The sequence below is a fragment of the Monopterus albus genome, unplaced genomic scaffold, assembly GCF_001952655.1.
Source record: "Monopterus albus unplaced genomic scaffold, M_albus_1.0 scaffold48.1, whole genome shotgun sequence".
In the NCBI taxonomy this organism is placed as follows: Eukaryota; Metazoa; Chordata; class Actinopteri; order Synbranchiformes; family Synbranchidae; genus Monopterus; species Monopterus albus.
This window is the reverse complement of record NW_018127928.1, coordinates 1,800,829-1,822,337: the sequence shown is the minus strand read 5'-3', so window position 1 is coordinate 1,822,337 and position 21,509 is coordinate 1,800,829. Positions and strand designations below refer to the sequence as shown.

At 42.2% G+C, this 21,509-nt stretch overlaps 1 protein-coding gene across 1 annotated transcript; it reads right to left on the bottom strand.

Moving 5' to 3' along the window:
• Positions 1-10,822: 10,822 nt before the first annotated feature.
• On the bottom strand, positions 10,823-14,078 carry LOC109960484 (POU domain, class 3, transcription factor 3-B-like). The gene is given in 3 exon segments (XM_020600626.1): positions 10,823-11,896; positions 12,226-12,484; positions 12,486-14,078. Coding segments are annotated over 3 exon segments (1,305 nt in total). The 5' UTR covers positions 13,433-14,078; the 3' UTR covers positions 10,823-11,797.
• Between the last annotated feature and the right edge of the window lie 7,431 nt (positions 14,079-21,509).

Sequence of the window (21,509 nt, the reverse complement as noted above, 5' to 3'; positions counted from 1 at the left end):
CAGAGGTGGAATGTGAAACAGTTTGACGACATCACCACACCATCGCTTCGCCTTCAGTTTGTTGTTCTCTATTCGCTGCAGTCTAACATACTGACAAGGTAATAATCCTTCTGTGCTGTGTTAAAAGGATTTTAGATTCTAAAGAAAGTGGCTGCATGAAAAATTTGACCACAGACGTCTCTGCAATTGCTTGTAAACTATTTGCCTTGAAATATCGTGATTGTAGATGAGGAAAGGAGTCTAATAATAATGGTGTTGATTGCTATTTTCTTGTATAATTTACTTTTGCACACTGATCAAGTGCAAAAACATTTTAATTGCAGTGAGTAACTTTACAGGACAGATTCTTTAAATGTAAGTAACTAGCATGTTTTCTGCTACAGCATTTAGGCAAAGCCCTGTTCGCATGGATGTGCTGTACCTCACCAGCCTACAAACTGCAGGAGTGATTGAACCGAAGGACTGATTAGTAGGTTAATATCTGCCATTGATCTTTTCATTGATCACTTGTCCCTTACTAATGACCGTTACTGAATTGATTTAAATAATAGGTAACCTGACATCAGACGAGGGGATAAGGATTGGAATACGACCATTTCTCACAGAAGAAAACCGCTGTGAAAAATCAGCTTGAAAGGCCAGAGGAAATTGAGACAATATTAAAAAGAAAAGGCTCAATCTGTGAGCTTTTTTCCCTGCTGATCAGAAGGGCTGTGGACTACCGCTGTGCTCCTTAACATCTGGTTGGGCAATTTACCCCGCTCTGACGACTGGAAAGGTTAAACCACTAAAATCTAATATTTGCCTAGAGGGGGTCAAGGCACTGCAATTACAAGGTACAATCGGCAGGGCTAATCAGCTAGTAGCGCATACCAGGGGCTCGGCTGGGCAAATAAGCTCTGATCAGAAGCACTGTTCTCTGCCTCTCCTGTTTACTTATTAAACCCTGTTCTCATGTTCAAGGGCCCCACTGCAGCCTCTGGCCCCACACACCCCATGGCACAGGGGAGTAAATTTAGCTCCTGACACTTTTTAAATGGGACCGTGGCAGTTGGCTAGAAAGTAGCCCCTGTGTTAATCAGTATCTGTGGCCTTGGTTGTGAAATGATCTCAAATTACTTTTCTCCAATCTGGCAGGCATTAACACCTTGGGAAGGAATGGGATAGGTAGGGATTTGCACCCTGAGGAGGAAAACCCGATACACAGCAGTGAGAAAGACATGTGTGCATGCTGGATGTGTGAGGACACTGACGGAGGCCCACATAGGCATCATGTCTCAGAAGAACGTACGTGTTGCATAGCGCTGTTTACATGATTGCTCTTTGACACACATTTCTTAATTGACTGAGTATCAAGTGCAGGATTAGTGTATAATATATCAGAACTGTCTGGCACGCAACACTTTTGAACAAGGCTTGGGGAACAATTACTGGTAATTAAATATGTGCCAGTTACTGGAAAAGATAATTATGTCCTTGGTGTATAACACCGATTAATTACTTTTATTTCAGTGAGCAAAGCTTTTAAACAGCAGCGGAAGCCATTCGAATGCCGCCTGTGTTTGAGTGCAAGCAACCTCTGTGTTTGCTAATGTGTAAGTCGTGTTGAGCTTCAAGGCACCACACATGTAAATCACTGTTTAAATCAGAATCAGGCATCTTGCTTTTTCTGTAAAACTCCCATTTATTGTAACAGAAGAGGGAAGTAGCAGACACGGACACTGGTGTTTCAAAACAACCACCAGATATTGACAGAAGCAGTTCCTCACTTTGGTATTAGCTGCAAACAAGCTCTGCTGAGGCTCCAGTCATAATATTTTTACCTCTCCCTCCCTCAACACTGACATAATAGGCTGAATGAAAAAGAGACTTCTCTGGGGAGGGCAGAGCTCAGCTCTCTCTTGCTAAGAGGATTGGTCAGACCAGATATAGAGCCTATGAGGAATCATGAGTGCTACGTATATCCTCACACCTTCTCCATGTGTACTTATAACACCACACTACGCCAAGATAGTAGAATGAAATTAGCTGTAAACCTTTCCTTCCCCCAGTCAGTCACAAAACTAACTGCTTTGAACCCAAACAAATATCCCCTCATGTTCACATATCAAAGTGAGTTTCCAGAGAGGTGAAAACATCCAGATTAGCAAATGATCTCATTTTGGGCATTTGCTTCTAATGTCTAACTTGGAGATACTCGTGGCTGATCATTAGTAATCTATTAAATCCACAGCCTAGAAATGGTTACTTTGGTTAATAAGATACAGAGTCAGACTGCCTAAGCGTGCTTTCTGTTCCTTCTCCTCACTCTCTTTCTTTCTGGTCTTGAAACATACAGTACAAATGTGAGGATGTGTAAATGAGGCCACAAGACACTACTAGTGTGTGCATCATTCAAAGTGTGTATGTTGTTCATGCACTATAACTGTGCAAACATGCAGTGTGTTCGCAAGTGTACTGATTTGCTGTATCACAGTGATTTCAATTCAATTTCAATTTTATTTGTATAGGGCCAAATCACAACAAACGTTGTCTCAAGACACCTTACAAAGTAAAGTATAGACCTTACTATTATTAAATTGCACTGAGGACAAAAACCTCTTCACACAGTCACATAATAAGGACTCACCTCCCATATGTGGACAAAAAGCAGGTCCCCAGGGTGAACTCTCTCTTCATTGTCATAAAGACCAACAGGCCTAAAAATAATTTCAAAAAGATAAAGTTTTTGTTTAGATTTAGGTTACTGTTAGAGTTGGGGCATGTACAGTAGTAGCTATGGTTAAGGTTAAGTCTCCATTAAATTAAAGGTCTATGCAAAATGAAATTCGTATGTTGCACATAATGTATGCGCACATGGATACTTATGTTTATGTGCATGATTTTTTGCATGTATGTGTGTGTTTGTAGGTGAGGGTGTGTATCCTGACTCTGGCCCTCAGGAGGGGCCCAGTGTGTGTCACTGTAGGCCCAGCTCCCTTTGGATCTAAGCAATATTGACAAACCCATCAGAGCTGGTGATGCATCGGGCTCCCTGCTTGCTCCCCTCTGCCTCCCCCACCTGCCCACAGTGGCGCTCTGGGGCTGCGCTGACATGCTGTCACCTTGGTAACTGCTGCCAAAGAGAACGGTCTGCTGGGATAGCTGACTTGAGTTGGCGGCTGGCCGGCGAGCTCCAGCAGGAGGTGTCACCGGCGGACCCCTGAGAACCAGCCAACCCCTGTCTCTGTCTCTGACCATCGATCTGTCTTGGGTGGAGATATGGAATTCGACAAGACACACACACACACACGTCAAATTCCAATATGCAGGCATTCAATGAAGCACAGACATATGCATTATTGTCACAGAGGTAGGATTTGTCAAACATCCCAGAAAGCCACTGACATTTAGGTGATGTCAGAAGTTGCTGCTAAATACTAGGACTGTATGAAAAAGCATTACCTCAAAGCCTAAACTACAAGAACAAGTGCCTCAGACAGAAGTTGTCCTTCATGTGAAACTTGCACACATTAGCAAAAAGTTCTGGCATGTTTTTGGAGTCACTTCTTTTCTGCTTTTTTTTTTTTTTAGGTTAGCAGGTCATGATTTGGCAATGTCTGAACCATTCTTTCTGTATGATTCTCGGATTCAACATAAACGTGGATTGTTGGCACCAGCTCGTCAGCGGCTGTGGGCGTCAGTCTCCACGAATGTTCAGAGTCCTTTGAAATGCTGACCAGCTTTTTGGCAAAAGGCTTTGGAAGCAGTTGAGCTCTCGCCGTGATTCGCGAGCCTGGCTGGATGAGGAGCAGAGCTGTGTTCACTTTCTGGTTTGAGAGGGCTTACAGGGTCCAGGCCATTTTAACATCACAGACTGCACTTACTATCAATGTGGAATCTGTTCAAATATAACTTTATGGACAGATACCCTTCATGCCACTGGGTCCTGAGAAAGTCTGTATGAAGTATATTCTGAGGAGCATTTCCATTTGTTTCTTTTGCTGTAATGCAATAGGAAATGTGACTCCTTATTTCAAACCCTGACTCTGAAAACTGCTGCTGTACAGAAGGTTTTGATTAGAAAAGATGTCTAAACTGTATAGCTCCATATTGTCAAATTCAGATTAACCAACCTGAAAAAAGTTGTACAAACCAAAAGTTGAACCAATGACTTACTTTCAATACATTTGTTACTAATACTAATGTTTGATTGCAAGACTTTGATCAGTGTCCCATTTTTCTACTTTTACCTTACTAAATGATATCATTTCTTATTCTGCAACTGCAACCCAGCATGTAAGACTTCACACAATGCCACCTTACTGCAGCAACACCTGCGGGAGTGATTATGAATACCATCAGCATCAACAAAATAGCCTTACTCCCAGTAATCCTCAAAAGGTATTACGGCTTTTGTACAATGCTTTCCAAACACATGTGCACTGACTGAAAAGGCGTCTCTCATCGTGTCATATGAATAAACAACAGGAGAAGATGTGAAAGATCACTAACTAGCTTCCTGGTTCCCATGACAACCAATAAACCAGGGCCTGGCCTTCTTTTATGGGGATCAGCGGCAAGGGTGGAGCATGTGTTTCACCCAGAAACAAGAAACTGCATGTATGAGAGTGAGTAAAACATGCTTTCACACAAAAAGTGCATTAAAATAGAGAAGTTGCACAAAAGAAGCTATTTGAGGTGGTAATAATAGCATGCTGTCACCATCCTAGGAAAACCATGTAACCCTATAATGTCATATAAGCTAAGAAAACCAGAATGCATTTATATGTAACTCAGTGTGGTTTTAAAATGTGCATTTAGTTTAAATGTTGACCCATACAGGAAATTAAAAATCAAGTTTAGAGATACATCATATTTCTCTGGACAGCTACAGTGGGTAAACTGTAGAACAATCAACATTATGGAGGCTCTTCACACAGTAACATATCTAAACATGTACAACAACAGCTTGGCAAGACTTGACGTCACTTACTGCACAATTGGCATGTTGCCTTACTTGACCCACCTACAGCAAAAAACCAGGAAGTAAATAAACAAACACCTGTTCTTCTTCACTGAGTAGAAAGATATAGATAAACAATCCAGATATATCTTTCTTAAACAATACTGAAAAATGAAGTAAAAGAGAAAAACTGCATAAACATCCAAAAACCTTTAAAAAAGGCCAAACTGGGTAACCTTGAGAAATAGCAGCACCAAACTCATAATAACCGAATAACTGATTTTCACCGATATGTAACAAAGCAGTGTCACAAAAAGGCCTTTTTCCATTTAAATGAGCAATGGTTTAGCTTCTCCACTAACACATGGTTGCTGCAGTACAAACCAAATGTTCCCATATTAAACTTTTCACATAAACTGGTGGATTAACTGCTTCTTCATGGGTTCTATTTAAAAACCAACCGGATTATCGGAAACTGCCATTAAATTGAAATCAGGAATATTTAATTGTTTATTTTGTCATGGGAAGCTGACAGTTTGGACACACATGGTTTTCACAGAACAGCAACCACATGCATGAAACTCAGAAACAACTACTGATATACACTATATCAGAATACATAGTAGAATTTAAGATGGAAGTTACTTTGGATGTTATCGGCATCGTTTAACACAACCGTCAAACCCTGTCAATGGATAGCTTTGGTAAAAAGACATCAAAATATCATCAACTTAATTATTTCAGTCCTAGAAAAAATATATATTAAAACCTTTGTGTAAATGTTCTCAGTATAAAGTCCTTAAACGGACACACAAACCCTTAAAACGTGTAAAGTGGCTTCAGACTTGTGAAAAAATCAAAATCTTCTTGATCCAAATAACTCAAAATGTCATCTTTATTAATTACCTTTGATTAAAGCAGTTGATTTAGTGGCGATAATGACAGGAGCGTTTGATTTGTGGAGTCAGCGCATGGCCACTGGGTGGCGCTGTAAGGTCGGGGAAGCTGGAGAGAGGACGTTTACTCCTGTGACTTTCATCAAAAAAGAAAGATGGGTTTGTAATGAATATATCTGGGTTATATCAGTAACACAATGGAGTGCCTTTATGTGGAGGAAGTATTCATAAAATCTGAAATCAGAACAACCAGAATATTAAAGTAAAAAACTAAATTGTTTTATTTGTGTTTGCATTTAAAGTCGTTTCTTCTCTGTTATTGAATAAATAATGCACAAATCTATTTTCTAGTAAGTATTGGCGAGAAATTGTACGTGCACGCCGCAAATAAACATCCGTGTAGTGTAGAAATCTAGTGTCAGGGTTTTAATGCGGGCCTCTTTATTGCTGCAGCAACTTTTTCTCCAGTAAAACACCAAATCTCTCAATGTGACTGAAACTAATCGGTCACGGGACTAAAGCACACACAGGTAGTTGAAAAACTTTCCATACATAAACAAATATGTAAAAGATGAATTTGATTGATTTGTCCGTGTGTGGAGGCTGAGCGCTGCTCACTGGGGACCGGCCGACAGCACAGACCCAGCCGGGCTCTCAGAACAACACGAGCGGGGACATGGAATAAAAATGCAATTAGGTGCTAATAAAGTTTGCCATAGTAGAAGTGCACCGATGGCAAAAGCGTAGAAATGAACCCCACACGTTTCTAGAGCCACTTCATGGTTGTGTTATAATTCAGATGAGATTAGTAAAATCTCACAGCGGACCTAAAGGAATATACTGGGAAACTTTAGACTATTATGGGGATATGACAAACTGCCAACGGAAGATTTTGGGAGATTTATGAACTGAAAAGCAGAACATTAGGAGAAGAACAACACACCTAACCTGTAGGAATACACAAGGCTTTATTCTCCTCTTCACAGGACTATTTTTAAAACGGAAATTTCATTTTTGCAACAGGTTTAAGGCTTTAATGTCACATTTTATGAATCCATATTAAAAATAAATTCATGGTGCAAAACCAATTTTCTTGTTTGTCGTTATAACTGTGTTTGATTTTAAAGCCAACAAAATGGCTCGATGTTGAATTCAAGGCGTTAAATTCGCACTTGGAAAGAAGGAAAAGGAGTATTTAAAAAAAATCCAATAGTACACCAGGCGCTTTATGCAGACAGGCAGATGAGATGCTGGAGCACATTACCTCTGTATGGCTGAGCTGCCTTCAGACTCCATTCACCCCTCCTCTACCTATCCATCTTGGCTGCTCAGAAAACCATGACCTTCACAATTTATAGAGAGGAAACCCCGAGAGTCGCGTCATATTTTAAAAACGTCCTCCTCCTCCTCCTCTTCGTTTTCTTCATCTTCTCTTCCTGCTGCTGCCACAACAGACTTGATGCTGTATTTACATGGAGGCCCATTAGGATTTAATGCTTTTGTCTGAATTTTACTTTATAATGTCTTTATATTCTGACGTCTGATGGAGCCTATTATTATTATTATTATTATTGTTGTTGTTATTATTATTTACTGGCGCAGTTACATACGTTACACACTCCTGACTGGGAAATTAATATCAATAAATGTGCTCGAGCTTCATGTGCCAACTTTGACAACAGCGACATCAAAAAACTATTAATATAAAATAAATTGTTTAACATAGATACAATTACCCCCCAACCCACCGATTTTGTGGGTGCACCATACGAATATTTAACAACGTAAACAGAGCTGGAATAATCTTTAAAAGGTTCAACAGGTTTTGTTGTTACCATGATAAAAAAGAAACAAATAAAGAATAAGTAAATGAACTCAGCAATGCACCTGCTGTAACATAACAGTTACAGGCCTAGAATGATCAGAAGTCAGCAGTCACCAGCAGTCAGAAGGATATTTTCTGCAGCAGAGATAAATCTATGTGGACGTGGAAGAGGAGGCTCCCTGTGGAGAACAGCTCAGAATAATCCATATTCATACCCTCGACACGTGGAGTAAATACAGTATGAGTGAGGAGCCGTTGTCTATATGCTCGTTTTCAGCAGGTCGGAATGAGCCTGACACCAACCTGATCCTGGGCTCAGCCTTTTAATGTGACACACAGTGGGGATGCAACTGTAGCGTCCATAATTCATTACACGAATTGGTCGACATCCTGCAAGTGGGTTTAACCCTCTAAACGTCCATGTACAATTAAAAGCATGTGTATATATGTAATTAAAAGTGTGATGCCTTAAATAAGATGAGTCCATAATGAAACTAGACTACACCTACAAACCAATACAACGCGTCAAAGAGCAATAGTGTAAAACTGAATTAGACATGGGCCTAAAGATAGGATCATACACCACAGAGTAAATCTTACAGTAGACTGGACATATCATTTGATTTGCTAACAAAATAGAAATCTTTGCAATTAGATAATTTAATTAGCTAGTCACATCGCCTTCACGCCCGTGTCACTGACTGACCGCTGACAGTCACATGAAATAAAATGAATGACGAGGCATTAAAAGTTTGGTTGTACAGGCCAAACGCCGAGTCCCTCCACTTCCCGTCTTGTTCTAAGGAGCCGAGCTGTGTGACAAGCAGCAGCTTTAATTAGTGCGAACGGGCGCGACGAGCCCGTTGGGCCACTGGCGTCCTAAATCAATAGCAGGGAAAGCAGTCCTTCTAGGGCTTGGACGTGTCGATGCACACACACGCACGCACGCACAAACACGCTGCTGCCAACAGGCTTGTGAACACCCATGAAAAAGGCAAAGCTGTTGCAGAATAGGTGGATCAAAACCCATTAGGAGATTTGAAACTCTTTTTTGTGTCGCTCCTGGTAAAATCTCACAGTAGATTGGGATATTTCTGCACAGGCCATGCAAGCTGCTGTCTGCTCTAAAAGGTAATTTGCAAGGGCCATATGCGTGCACAGTGTAAATGCACAGGTCTGCTGATGGGATTTATTGAAGTCAACTTACATCAGCGATAAAACTCTGTGGTGAAGATCTTATGTGTTGGGCAGCATGAAAGGGTTATCCCAGCCCGTCATGTGACTTTGCATTTGATTTCATACAGAAGAGCACAGGAGCTGCGTGCACGATATGCAAGTTCATGGTTAGGCGATGTCAGGCCAAAGTAGAGCCATACTGCATTTAGCTTTATTGTCTAAAGCTTCTGTCTGCATGCGTTAAATGTGTCGCCTAAAGTTGAAATACTATTTAATGAAAAGTCCAAACACTTTGCTTTTCAATAGCCTCATAATTAGCCTTGATTGTCTTCTTTATATAGCCTAATATTTGAAAACACCACACGCATGCAAACGCCATTTGTAAATACACTGAGGGAAAATGTGAAAATAGAAACTTTTTCTGGATAGCGTATAGCCGAGCGTGTCTCTGCTGCCACTTTTACTAATGGGGACAAAGAAATATGATGCCTACTTCTCTATATCATTGAATTCAGTTGCTAAGCAACTAGTGTGGGAAATCATCCGCGAAATTCAAATCCTGCAGCGAGGGGACACGTTTTGTGAGTTTTGCTGAATAGGCGAGCAAGACATCGCAAGAAAGTAAGTTTGAAACCCAGAATCACATCTGCTTCCTGCAGCCTTGGCGAAAAACAGTCCCGCTGTAAAATGTATAAAATATATAACACTGCCTATACCACAGGCAAAGTATTGACTAAATTATTTAGAATTATTGGAAATAAAATAATGTGGGACACTTGGGTGCACAGGCGCATTATCAGCCCTTTTAAAAACCTGGTTTGCATCATTTTTCATTCATTCCCACAAACCCCCCGCACTAAGCGTGTCAAAACTCCTGATATTAATGTGCAGCATAGCGACATGTCAAACAGCACTTGACTGCTCCATCCTCACTCCACTGTAGTTAGAGGCTGTGGGCTGCACAAGCTGTGACCCAGTGGCCCGGATCCTAAACCAACACTTCAGCTCACCTGGAAAACACACCTGGACAGCTGTGTCTGGCTGCATGTTTGGGTTCTGTTATATGAACGTGGAGGCAGTAACATGAAGCATTAGTGCACAGTTTCGTGCACGCTGAGATTCGTGTTATTTCAATAAATGAGAATTAGTTATTTTACAGATTAGATGGCTGTTTGTTGGCGAGCACATGAATAAGGCGCGGGCACAACAGACTGATAATCATGTTAAATATGTGCTTATCATGTGATGCAGAATCTGAGCTATAAGATACAACGTAAATATTACGTAACATGCAGTCAGGACATACATCACCAGCTCAACATGGACGCGTCTGTCTGCTCTGCGGTTGAACTTGATTTCTCCGCGAAACGTCCACGTTCTCTCTCTCCCTCTCTCTCTCGTCCATAAAATCTAAATTCATCCTCGCATGTTATCCATTCTGCAGCCTGGGGTTAGGGCTTCTGCTTTTTGCCCAAGGCCTGAAGAGGCAGTAGATGTAAACAAACAGCATTGTGCAGGCCTGCAAGTGACCGAGATGTTTCATTTAAATGGTAATATCCAGTTATGGGACGATGATAACAACGCTGGTGGACATTTATTATATAAACTGAGGCAATAACCTAGGACCTTATGGGCTCTTAAAACGGCAAAGGCGACATTAACACACCAACTACCAACCAAATGTACATATTTATATATCTGTATATGTATATATATATAATCTGTAAATCTGTAAAGGCTGACTATTTTCATTTCCTACACGGAGCCTTTGTTCTGCAGTATTGTAACAGAGGTTATTATCAGCTTGCAGCTTCATCTGGGACAAAATAGTCCACCATTTTCTTCATTAGCTTCTGCTGCTGCTGTGCATGCAAAAATAGCACACAGGGTAATTCCTTTACTAAAAAAAATAAATAAAAAATGCACGAAAAGAACATAGATTTCGAAACAGATGATGACTGTATTTTATTCTAAGAAATTTATTGTGTCTCAATCAGCTCGTACGGAACCACTACTGAAATTAAATTACAATCAAATGATCACATCAAAATATACCCTTATTACCTAACAACGGTCAGCTTATGATGATTTGTGCTCCTTTAGAAACAATAATACAAAATTAAACAAATAAGGACAACAACAAAAATATAAGAAAAACTAAAACAAGAATGGGAAAGCATCTTACACAAGTTCCTGGGGGAAAATAAATTACCGTTTGGAATAATTCATATGTTTTCCGAATAAAATATTAAAACAAGTCATTCTGATGAAAAATATAAAGTAAATAACTCAGATCAGTATCTGATCTAGTGATCTATATTGCCGGCTTTACAGAGTTTCGTTTATTAAAACCTACCAAAGAATACTGCTTAGAAAGGGCAGCATTAATAGTATATCCACAGCACCCACTCAGTCACACATGGCAACAGATTTTCAATTTTTTCTCAAATAAGTGCAACTGAAGTCTTTTCAAATGTCTTATGCTCTAGTTGTTGAAAAAGAAAAGGAAAAAATCCACTCGGTGTCAAAGTCCATTAAATAGTAATAATAAAAACCCTATTTGAAAGAAAAAAGCAGGTGATCTTTGAGATCAGGCGGGGACAGTCCTGGTCCTGATCGTGTCTCTTCAGGGCCTCAACATGAAAAAATATCCTAATCCTCAACGCGCCTATCTCTGTGTGTGTGTCCATCTCAGGAAATCAAACTTCTGTAAATCGTGATGGAAGCTTCGTAGATGTCACTCTTCTTCAGATTGTTGCAGTTTTTCCTCTCTGTTTTTGTTGGGCTTAACGGGGGGTGGGGGTGGGGGGGGGCGGTTCAGTCCCATTTTTAAATATACAAAATGCCTGCTCCTTTGTTTCTTCAACCAAACACAGGATAATGAAGGGGAACATTTTTGGAGGAGGGAGAGAAAAAAAAGAATAAAAACAATACTTGATTTCCTCTCGGTGTGTTTTAATGCGCCAAAATTACCTGGTGGAATGAACTTGTAGTTGTCACCCTCTGGTCGCTCGCTTCACTTGCATCTTTTAAGTAATCTACTAAAAAATGCCCCTGAAAGAAAAAAGCAGAAGGAACCTTTTAGGTTAAGACATTAGGGCCTGGAAGAAGGTTAACGGTGCGTTTTCTGAGGGGGTTGGGAGGAAAAAGGGAAAAGTTGTTGTTTTTTCTCTTTCTTTTTTCTGGTGAAAAATAGATAACACATTTGCAGTCTCATTCATATTCCCTCACAATCACAGTATCAAAAAATTTGGCTATCTTGGCGATAGTCTGTAAGCTTTTAAATCAGTCTAATTTCATATAAAATATTCTTGTGTGCTGTTCTATGTTTCACTGAACATTCTTTTGCAGTCCATGGAGGGGGGCGGTGTTTCTGCACTCACATTGCCGACCTGAGAGTACACATCCTCCGGCGTCTGTGCCACTCCTGGGGGTGTCATCCGTTTTTCCTTCTGTCTCCTATTGCAAAACCACACTCTAACCACCTCTTTCTCGAGCTGCAAGTTGTCCGCCAAGGTGCTGATCTCCTGCGCCGAGGGCTTGGGGCATTTTAGGAAGTGGCTCTCCAAAGCCCCCTTGACGCTCACTTCGATGGACGTGCGCTTCTTTCGCTTCCTCCCCTGCGCCGCGATCTTGTCGATCCGTGCCGGTGGACGGGTCCTCCTCCACAAGCCACTTGTTTAACAAAGGCTTGAGCTTGCACATGTTTTTGAAGCTGAGTTGCAGAGCCTCGAATCTGCAAATGGTTGTCTGAGAGAAAACGTTCCCATACAATGTGCCCAAAGCCAAGCCGACGTCCGCTTGCGTAAAGCCCAGTTTGATCCTTCGCTGTTTGAACTGCTTGGCGAACTGTTCCAGGTCGTCCGAGGTCGGAGTGTCGTCGTCCGAGTGCGGGTCGTGGCTGTTGACGCCGCTGTGGTGCTGGTGATGCGGATGCTGGTGGTGATGGTGGTGGTGGTGGTGGCTACCGTGGTCCAAATCCGGGGTGTCCCCCCTCACTAGGCTCGGGTGCACCAGGCTTTGGCTTCCCGGACTCAGCATCCCGTTCACAGTGAACCCCCCTGGCTGGGAGTAGATCAGCGACTGCTGCTGCTGCTGCCCCCCGGATATGGAGTTAATGTGAGCCGCAGTCGTGCTCCCCCAAGCACCGGCGTGACTCTGATGGGGAGCTAAGTGAGGGGGCCTGTGGTGCAGCGCGGTGCCCGTGTGCAGATCGTCTCTACCGGAGTTTTTCACGTCCTGCTGCTGCGGGCTGCCCGTCATCCCGACGGGACTCGACGACCAAGGCGATCCGGCTTCAGCTGCAGCAACCGCGGCTGCTGCTGCGGCCGCTGCGGCGTGCGGGAGGGATGTCACCCACTGATGGGCATGGCTCAGCATGTGTCCCCCGTTGCTCGCTGCCATTGCGCCTTGCATAAAGTCACTCTGTACCATCTTCACCGAGGGGTCTCCCCTGTAGCCTCCAGACCCAGAGGTAACCGCAGCACTGCCAGGCTGCATGCCACCACCCCCGGAGTCAGAGTGCACAATGGAGCCGGAAGATAAGATGCTATTGCTGGGCAGATAAGGATTGGAAGCCGCGGTGGCCATTCCGTCAACCCTTATGAATATGTTTGTGGATAACCCCCCTCCCTTTTTACAGTCACTTCTTTCGAGCAGGCAAATTGTATCTCATGAATTATTCAAACTTTAAAAGTATCGGTAGGTTTTTGGCAAAAACCATCGACGTGCGTAAAAAACGCTAAAAAGCTTCAAAAACGGTGACAGAGGACTAAATAAAATCCGCATGTATTTACAACATTCTAGTTGAAACAGTTCTGCGTGGATATGGACGAATAAAAATCCAGGTTTTTCAAAAGCCCTTTGAAACCATGTGCAGTCCCTTTAGAAAGTTTTACACTGGGAGGAAACTGCAAACATTAAAATTCAAATATATAGAAAAAACCGTTGTCCCAAACAAACTTTTGGTGGTCACAAAAAACAAAAAGCCTTGCGAATTCTCCACAATGTACAAAGTCCCAGTTTATGTCCCCTTTGGATGTGAAAAACATTAGCAGTGTCCTTAGTTCTTTTGTAATTCAGTCACCGAGATTTCTCCCTCGCTTTATTCTTTTCTCTCTTCTTTTATAGCACTGTAGAGCCTTTCTCTTTGTTCTGTTTTGATGTATATAAACCTGCCAAACCGCAAACTCCCGTTGAAGTACAATCCAGTATAACAGTGTACGGCGCTGCTCGCAAGCCTCTTCTCTCATTCGCTTGTTCTCTCTCTCCACCTCTCTCTCTATATCTCTCTCTCTCTCTCCCTGACAGGCCGTGTAGTCCCGCCCCATTCCAAGCTCGACGACGCGCGGATGTTTACCCCGTGCGTCCCCGCTGATTGGTTACCCGGGGTGTGATTGGCAGGTTTCGCTAGCCTTGCTCCGGGCGCACGAGCCCTCCTTCCGGCTGTTCCAATTGGCTGATTTTTAATTGCAGTCCAAACAAAACGGGGAATACAGCTTGGTAGTAAACAGTACTGAGATATTAGCACACAAACAGGGTGCAGAGGTCGATAAAGTGTGACCTCTGGTTTGTGATCATTATGAGTCAAACCACCATCATAATACAGAAAAGCTTCAGTATGTACTTTCTCTCATTTATAAAGAAGTACACGTGTGAAAGTGCACATCTTAATTGAAACGATATCAAGCTTCATGCCAAATAGATGGACACATACTGTTGAGTACAGCTTCATATTCTGGTAATGCTGCAAACCATATGCAGGCTTTTATTTGACATTAAAAGATCTGTTGGTAACAATAATAATTATGTGGTCGCCTGACCTGATTGTGTAATAGAGTAAAGCATCAATGCTGCATAGGCTGGGGGTTTAATTCCCTCTGGGCCCCCCATAGAAAACAGGAAAGCCTTAGAATGAAAAAAGAAAAACGATACATGCTTTATCTTCTTCTGTTAACCTGCATAGCGAGATGAGGTGCACGAGTAGCATTTCAAAACTGTTTGGTCAAAATTTGCCACCTAAAGTTGTTCAGAGAGAAATAAACCCATTTAATTCTATAAAAATCATCATCCTGCACCATCGAGTGAATGTCTCTTTAACGCGCCTCAGAGCAGCATTCACATATGTAAAACCTGTCAAAATGAGAAAAAGTGCATGTCGTGATCTGACTGCAGAAAATGGAATGCTACCATGAGCCTGTGGCGCCGTGCGCCTCGGCTCATCAGGAGTTAACGCACAAAGGTTGCGAGGATGCTTCCATGCGGAAACGTCGCGCACAGGCAACCTCACTGAAGCACAGTGAAAGAGAAAGTGGGAACCAAAACACAGGCATATTCAGTAGTTCTCTGGGGATTTGTGCGTGCACGGTGGTGGTGCTGGGAACGTCTGGTTTAGAAAAAAAGTCCAGAGATATAGCCCTTAAAATGCGCACCACCCCCTCAAGATGACCACCCCAACCCCGCACATGAATGGGGCCTTTGTTAGTGCGTGGGACCCCCGCGCCTATGGACGCACCCATGGGTGCCAGAGTAAGTGCCAGATACACTGTACCCATTGGTTGAGTTTAAGGTGTCTGCAGCCTACTGGGTCTACCTGACCAAAACACGGCCTGTGGCAGGTGTTTTGACAGGATGAACTGTATTTAAGTTCTAACCACATGCCATGCGTTCACCCCAAACACTCCAGCATAAGCTCCCCAAATGAAAGATGACGCAAAGATTTGATTACAAGATGGATTTAAGGGCAAATGTAAGGCAGTGGAGTAGTTGTGTGCTCCGTGCCAGTGCCCCCCTTCTTCTCATCCCAGTAGACTTAATTTGGACTGGGCTCAAAACCGAGGGAGCCTCGTGGATTTGTTTACACTGAATAGGCAGACTAGGGGCCAGAGCCATGGGGCCCTCTATTCATTAATATACAGTGAGGATTTCTGTCCAAATTACTGCTGTTCAGTCCACACTGCACGCTTTGAAAGGGCGTCTCGGGCGGCCCGCACAAACCGGACAGCAAGAGAAGAGGGCTCCTTACTATGTGTAAGGCAAAAAAAAAAAAGTATCGTGTATGTTTAAAGCAGAGTCAGATGCCATTTCCGAAATGCTCCCCGAAATCACCGTGCACCAGTAAAATACTCCTCTCTGATATATGATGTGTTTATTATTTATTTGCTTATTATAAAAAGGTCCCAAAGTTCCCTGCTGGGGGAGTTCATTTATTTTGTATGCAAAAAAGAAAGAAAGGGGGGAGAGGGAAAAAATCATCCCCAAGTATAACAAGAGACGAACAGTTAGTGCTGATTTTCATTTGCATAAATTTTCATATATTTTAGTGAAAATAATAGCGGGAGCCGAGGAGTGCTCCTGCTCAGTTGAGGCAGAGGAAAGAAAATCTTAGGGAACACCGAGTCGTAGGAAGGGGAGATAACCATTTACAGGCTTCTTATCAACAATGTGAGGCTATTTCCCTTTTCTTGGACGCAAGGTAAGTCAACAATTATCTATGCGGATTTCTTTTTACGCTTGAGGAATGTTAGAGTTTATAGCCTTCTCGCGCATTGCTCCACTGTAGCTGTAATGGGCTTCCTTACAGGCTGTTCGCTGGTTTAAATGATATTTCAGCCTACTTCTGTACCGATATGCAGTCATTTCTCTGTAATTTATATTTTAAACCGAACTGCAAATGCGTGTCCTTTCCCTTTTTGTCGAATGCGTAAAAATCAATAGGCGCGCCGCTGTTTGCTTTTGCGCCCCAGCCTTTTTTGCTTTTATATATATAGCGGGCAGATGGATACGCTGTGCTATTTAGTAGTGAATGTCCACCGGAGAAAAGTGCAATCAATCACATTTTAAGCAGGGAGAGAGGGAGAGGGAGAGAGGGAGTGAGAGAGACTCCTTGGCTGAATCCTCCAGAGAGATCGCGTAGGCAAGTGCAATATGAAATCGTTTAATATAAATCGATCTCGCCGCTGCAAAGTTTGTTTAAAGTTTATATGCAGCAGCTTGCCGACCACAGCTCGGTCCTAACTGCACTCATCAAGACAGACAAACCTTATGATAGCTTATAAACAGCTTGAATTTTAATGAATGCTGAAAGGTTTGTTCTTTATTTTTATGCTTTTGTTTTGGAGCTGTTCCAAGGAGCGCACGAGGAGGGGAAAGTCAAGAAAAAGTCAAACAATGAACGACAGATTTTTCTACAAAAGGTACAGATGCAAAACAGATCTAGTCATAGGCAATTATTTAACACTAGACAACATAATCTCAAACATATTATTTCAGTGTCTGTGACAACTTTCCCCTACAGTCCATCACTTCGGATCTACACATTAAATTTGAGGAGAAGTCGTTTGGTTTTCGCTATACTTTGCTAAAGGGCTATTTCTTTCTCACGGGTTAACTCGTTTTCCTTCATTGATGGGGAGTGCATTTCTGAGCCCAGCACTTGGTAGCCATGGTGAGCCAAATAAAAGGGGGAAACACTAGTCGCATTAAGCTGTATGTTTGTGCACTGGAGTCGAGATGAAAAGAGCCGGTGTCCGGGGCCAGCAGCACCGGTCCTGGGCGGTAACGCCTCAGAGTAACACTATTAGCTACTTCGTGCATTGAACGAAAAGGAAAAAGAACAAACCCTTCTTTACCGTTTTTGCCGTGTTTTACGGGTCTAGGTCGAGAAAGGACCATTATCATGTTCGGGTGCAGTTTATCACAATTTATTCCTGTACAGCGGCTTAACTGTGGCCTCAGTCTTAATTTGAACTGAGTGGGAATCTTCCTTTAGTTTGACGACTTGATTGGTAAATGGGTTAGAGAAGGAGCCAACTCATCGTTACGGTTTAAAATAAGACGAAAAGCAAACTGTCATCTGTGGTGCGTAACTGAAACGTAAAGTAAGGCATATGGAGATGGACACCAAATTGTTAATACAGTTAACAATGTAAAGTTCAAAGGAATGAAGGATACATTATCACCGAGTGCTCTTTAAATCTCACATGTGTCAGTGACCCAGCACATGTTACTGCTTCAGTCAGGGTGAAGTGAACATTTGGAAGTTGTTGGCCTCATCCTAAGTAGAAAAACAACATTTGCCGCCAGGTGTCGCGCTCACTCATGATGCAAATTCTGCAAACATGTTACCTATAATTTGCACTACAAAAAAACCTATCAATTGATTAATTGATTTCTTTTACCATCGAAAAATCTGCCACTGGTGAGCTGATTCCACTTGGTTTCAGTGCAGTTATTTTACTTTTCTTCAGAGATTTAGTTCTGAAATAAATAAATAAATAAATAAATATTACTTTGAAGAAATATTTTACTGTGATGCTTAAGTCGTTTTGCACTGTACGCACTTGAAACCACCTGGTTGTGGGTGGCAGGCAATTTTTATTTTCTTTTTAAAAGTGAGACTAAATACCAAATGAAAGTCATGAAATGCGCAAATTTTTGCAGTGTATAGATGCGGCATTATAATGTATTTATGGCCACCCTTTCCATAACGGACCTGGAGTGATGGCTGGATGGCACCAATTAAGATATCACTTGGGTAGAGGAGATAAATGACTGAACGGGGACAGATTTCCAACGGCCAACAGAAAAGCAATGCCATGCACAGAGGCAGTGCGTGTGAAGCTGTTTTATAACTGGTATAATACTGATATGCGCAGCCTTACTAATTCCTGCTCTTGCATGGCAGAATTAGACGACCTTCTCTGTCCTTCTGAGAACGCACACACAATGAGGTGCATACCGGTGTGGACCTTAAAGTCGGTGTATCAACATGAAAACACGTCGCACAACTTCTTCTACGGAATATCAAAGTTTAATCGGGCCTTCACACCCTGATGAAGGCCAGATGGCCGAAAACGTTTGGTGATTAAACTTTGATATTTGTTGTTCGACATGTTTTCATGTTGATATAAAAGCCGAGGACCTAACAATAAATAAAATGAGGGTCAGACTATATTCTGGTTCATTACTCAATTCCAGAGGCAATTAAGACACCTTAATTTAATTATCCATTTTTAAAGATATCCCGGGCACGCACACATTAGTATTGCTACAGATTCCTCTTTGCCTCATCAGCATGAACAAACCTGCTTGTATTGATCAGTACAGGCTTGTGACAGCAGCCTATCAGTGACAGCGTTGCTCGGGCTGATATGCAAATAGTCTGTGATTAGATAGGCCCTGCACGCTGTTTTAAGACGGTCGCCATCTGCAGTAGCCTATAAGCCATAAGTGTGAGCCAGCAGGTCTTTGTGGAAACATATGACCAACCGGAGACTTTAAGAATGATCAGCAAATGAGGGCTGAGCAGGACTCATGAATCATCCCGGGAATTTGTGCATTGCAATTTGTCTCCATGCTTGACCAGCTATTTAGTGTTGCACTATGCAGAGTTATTCTTCATCATCGTCACCATCAGCAGCACCGCCACTACCAGCAGCAGCAGCAGCAAAGCAGCACTGCGCGTTATTACTCTGCATTATGTACCCATTCTGTCACAGTGTAACAATGACGGTTATTGGTAGTAGGAGGCCTATTATTTATTCCTCCAGGAGCAGACTGTCTAATTCATCAAGATGGTTTCATGAACCTACATTTCCTCAGTCAGAAGCAAAATAAATCACAAGTAATCGTGTTTCCAACTTGTGCACTTGATAAAGAGATGTGAGTAAAATCGGCTGAGGTAATGAGAGAGTGGACGTTTTCTGTTGTTTGAAAGGTGATTTAATGCAAGAACATATGTGAAAGTACAACATGTAGCCTGGGATGAAAACGTCCGCACAAGACAATGAACAAAAATCAATAATCTTTCTCCCCCATAAAGGAGCTTCATAGACTAGTCACTTTGATTCCACTTTCTGCACCCACTATAAATTCACCTGACACTCAGATTTATGTCAGCCTCAAAAGGTGGCTAAAGCCAGCACAGGTGCCTGTAGCTTCCACTGCACCCTGGTTACAATATTCTGATTAAACTGATGCAATTTCTGCCGTTTTAATTATGGCCTACTTAAGTTGCCTATGGGCTTCATAATTTATTTTCTTCCCCTTGGTCCAGTCACTAATCCGTAACGACATACGTTGAGTGTGTCTCACGTCAGGCCAAACGTTGATTTAAAGCCGAATCCAACTTGGAGCACTTAAATGATAATGTAGCTTCTACACCGTTAATTAAATGGGCTACACTGAATATCAGTGTAAGCATTAAACATGCCTTCAATTTAAGACATGAATGGGATTTTTTTCTTAACCCATTCAAACGAGACAGAGGGTCTTTATTAATATTCTATTAATAAAGGCCAATATAGAGTTATATAGGCTCTTAGTCCACTACGTGGGGTTGGTAATTGGCTTGTACTGTACATGCAGCGCAGTGGGCTGACATGCAGGTAAAGGTGATATGTTTAGTTATCACAGGACTCTCCAGTGGTGCTCAGCACTCATCTCACCTAGAGTCATGGCTCAGACACACATCAGCACAGCTGGTATTGATTTTGGATCAGAGATGTTATTATTTGACCTAAAACAGGGCTTGGTGTCTTAAAATGCATTTCAGAAGACAGGGGTGTGTTTGGTGTTTGCAAAGTGGGCACATTTATTTATCTCTTCTTGAATTAAGTGATACAATTGACTTTTCACAATCAGGAAAAATTTCAGAATAGTTCAGTTAGACAAGATAAATATCATTTTTATGTATGGCTAGAGAGAATCAGCAACACATCCATATTAGTCACTTTATAATAACATGTAACTTTAAAAAACTGGTGTGATTCAAATGTAAAGTAAAGGTCAGTTAAACAGGGGTTATAGTCTTTATGATAAAAAGAGGTGGGGGACAACAAGATTTATTTTATGTAGCCTGATCCAAAGATTCAAAGGCACACACACAGATATAAGCCACTAGTGCCAGGTGGTGAGGAGGTGAGTGACGAGGGACAGATTGGCAAAGATAGGATGAAGTGCAGCTTTCTGAGTTAGAGGGGCGGAGGAGAGAGAGAGAGTATGTGCACACACGTGTGTGTGCTTGGGTGAATGGGGGTGGGAGGGTGCTTTGTCTGTTGGTCTTCAGCTTCACCCCACCCCCATCCACGTCCCTTCGCTGGGTGTCAGTTACCTCACAGCCTCGGCCACATCTCTTCTTCTCTCTCTGTGTAACTCACCAAACATAGTGATGTACAACACATCAGCATGGACACACATGCCTAAACACCCCCACCTGCAGCAGCAGCATCCAAACAAACCACAGTGTTGCTGTGTATGTAAACCAGTAGACAGACACATTGGTATTTTTCTGTTCTATTAGACAATATTACACATGCTAATGAAGAGTGATATTGTGTTATTAAGCAGAGCAATTAATAAATAAACTAAACCTGCAGAAAATCAAACCTATAGAAGACTTCAGTAGCAACGTTTGAAGCCGCTGAGCATGTCTCTCCATAGTCGCTGCTTTTTGTTTTTGTTTGTTAAACAGTGGCATTCCCTGAGGATGGGTGGGGGTTTGTGGCACCTCCCAGCCCAGGATTACATTAATCAAAGTATTTATTTCCCTTGGGGAGCCAGGCGCAAATCACTCCAAATCCCAGTAAAATTGGATAACAGAAGAACGGGCGCACCTAGGGTAACCCTCTCACACGCTTTTTTGCTCATTTCACCAACTTAATGGATC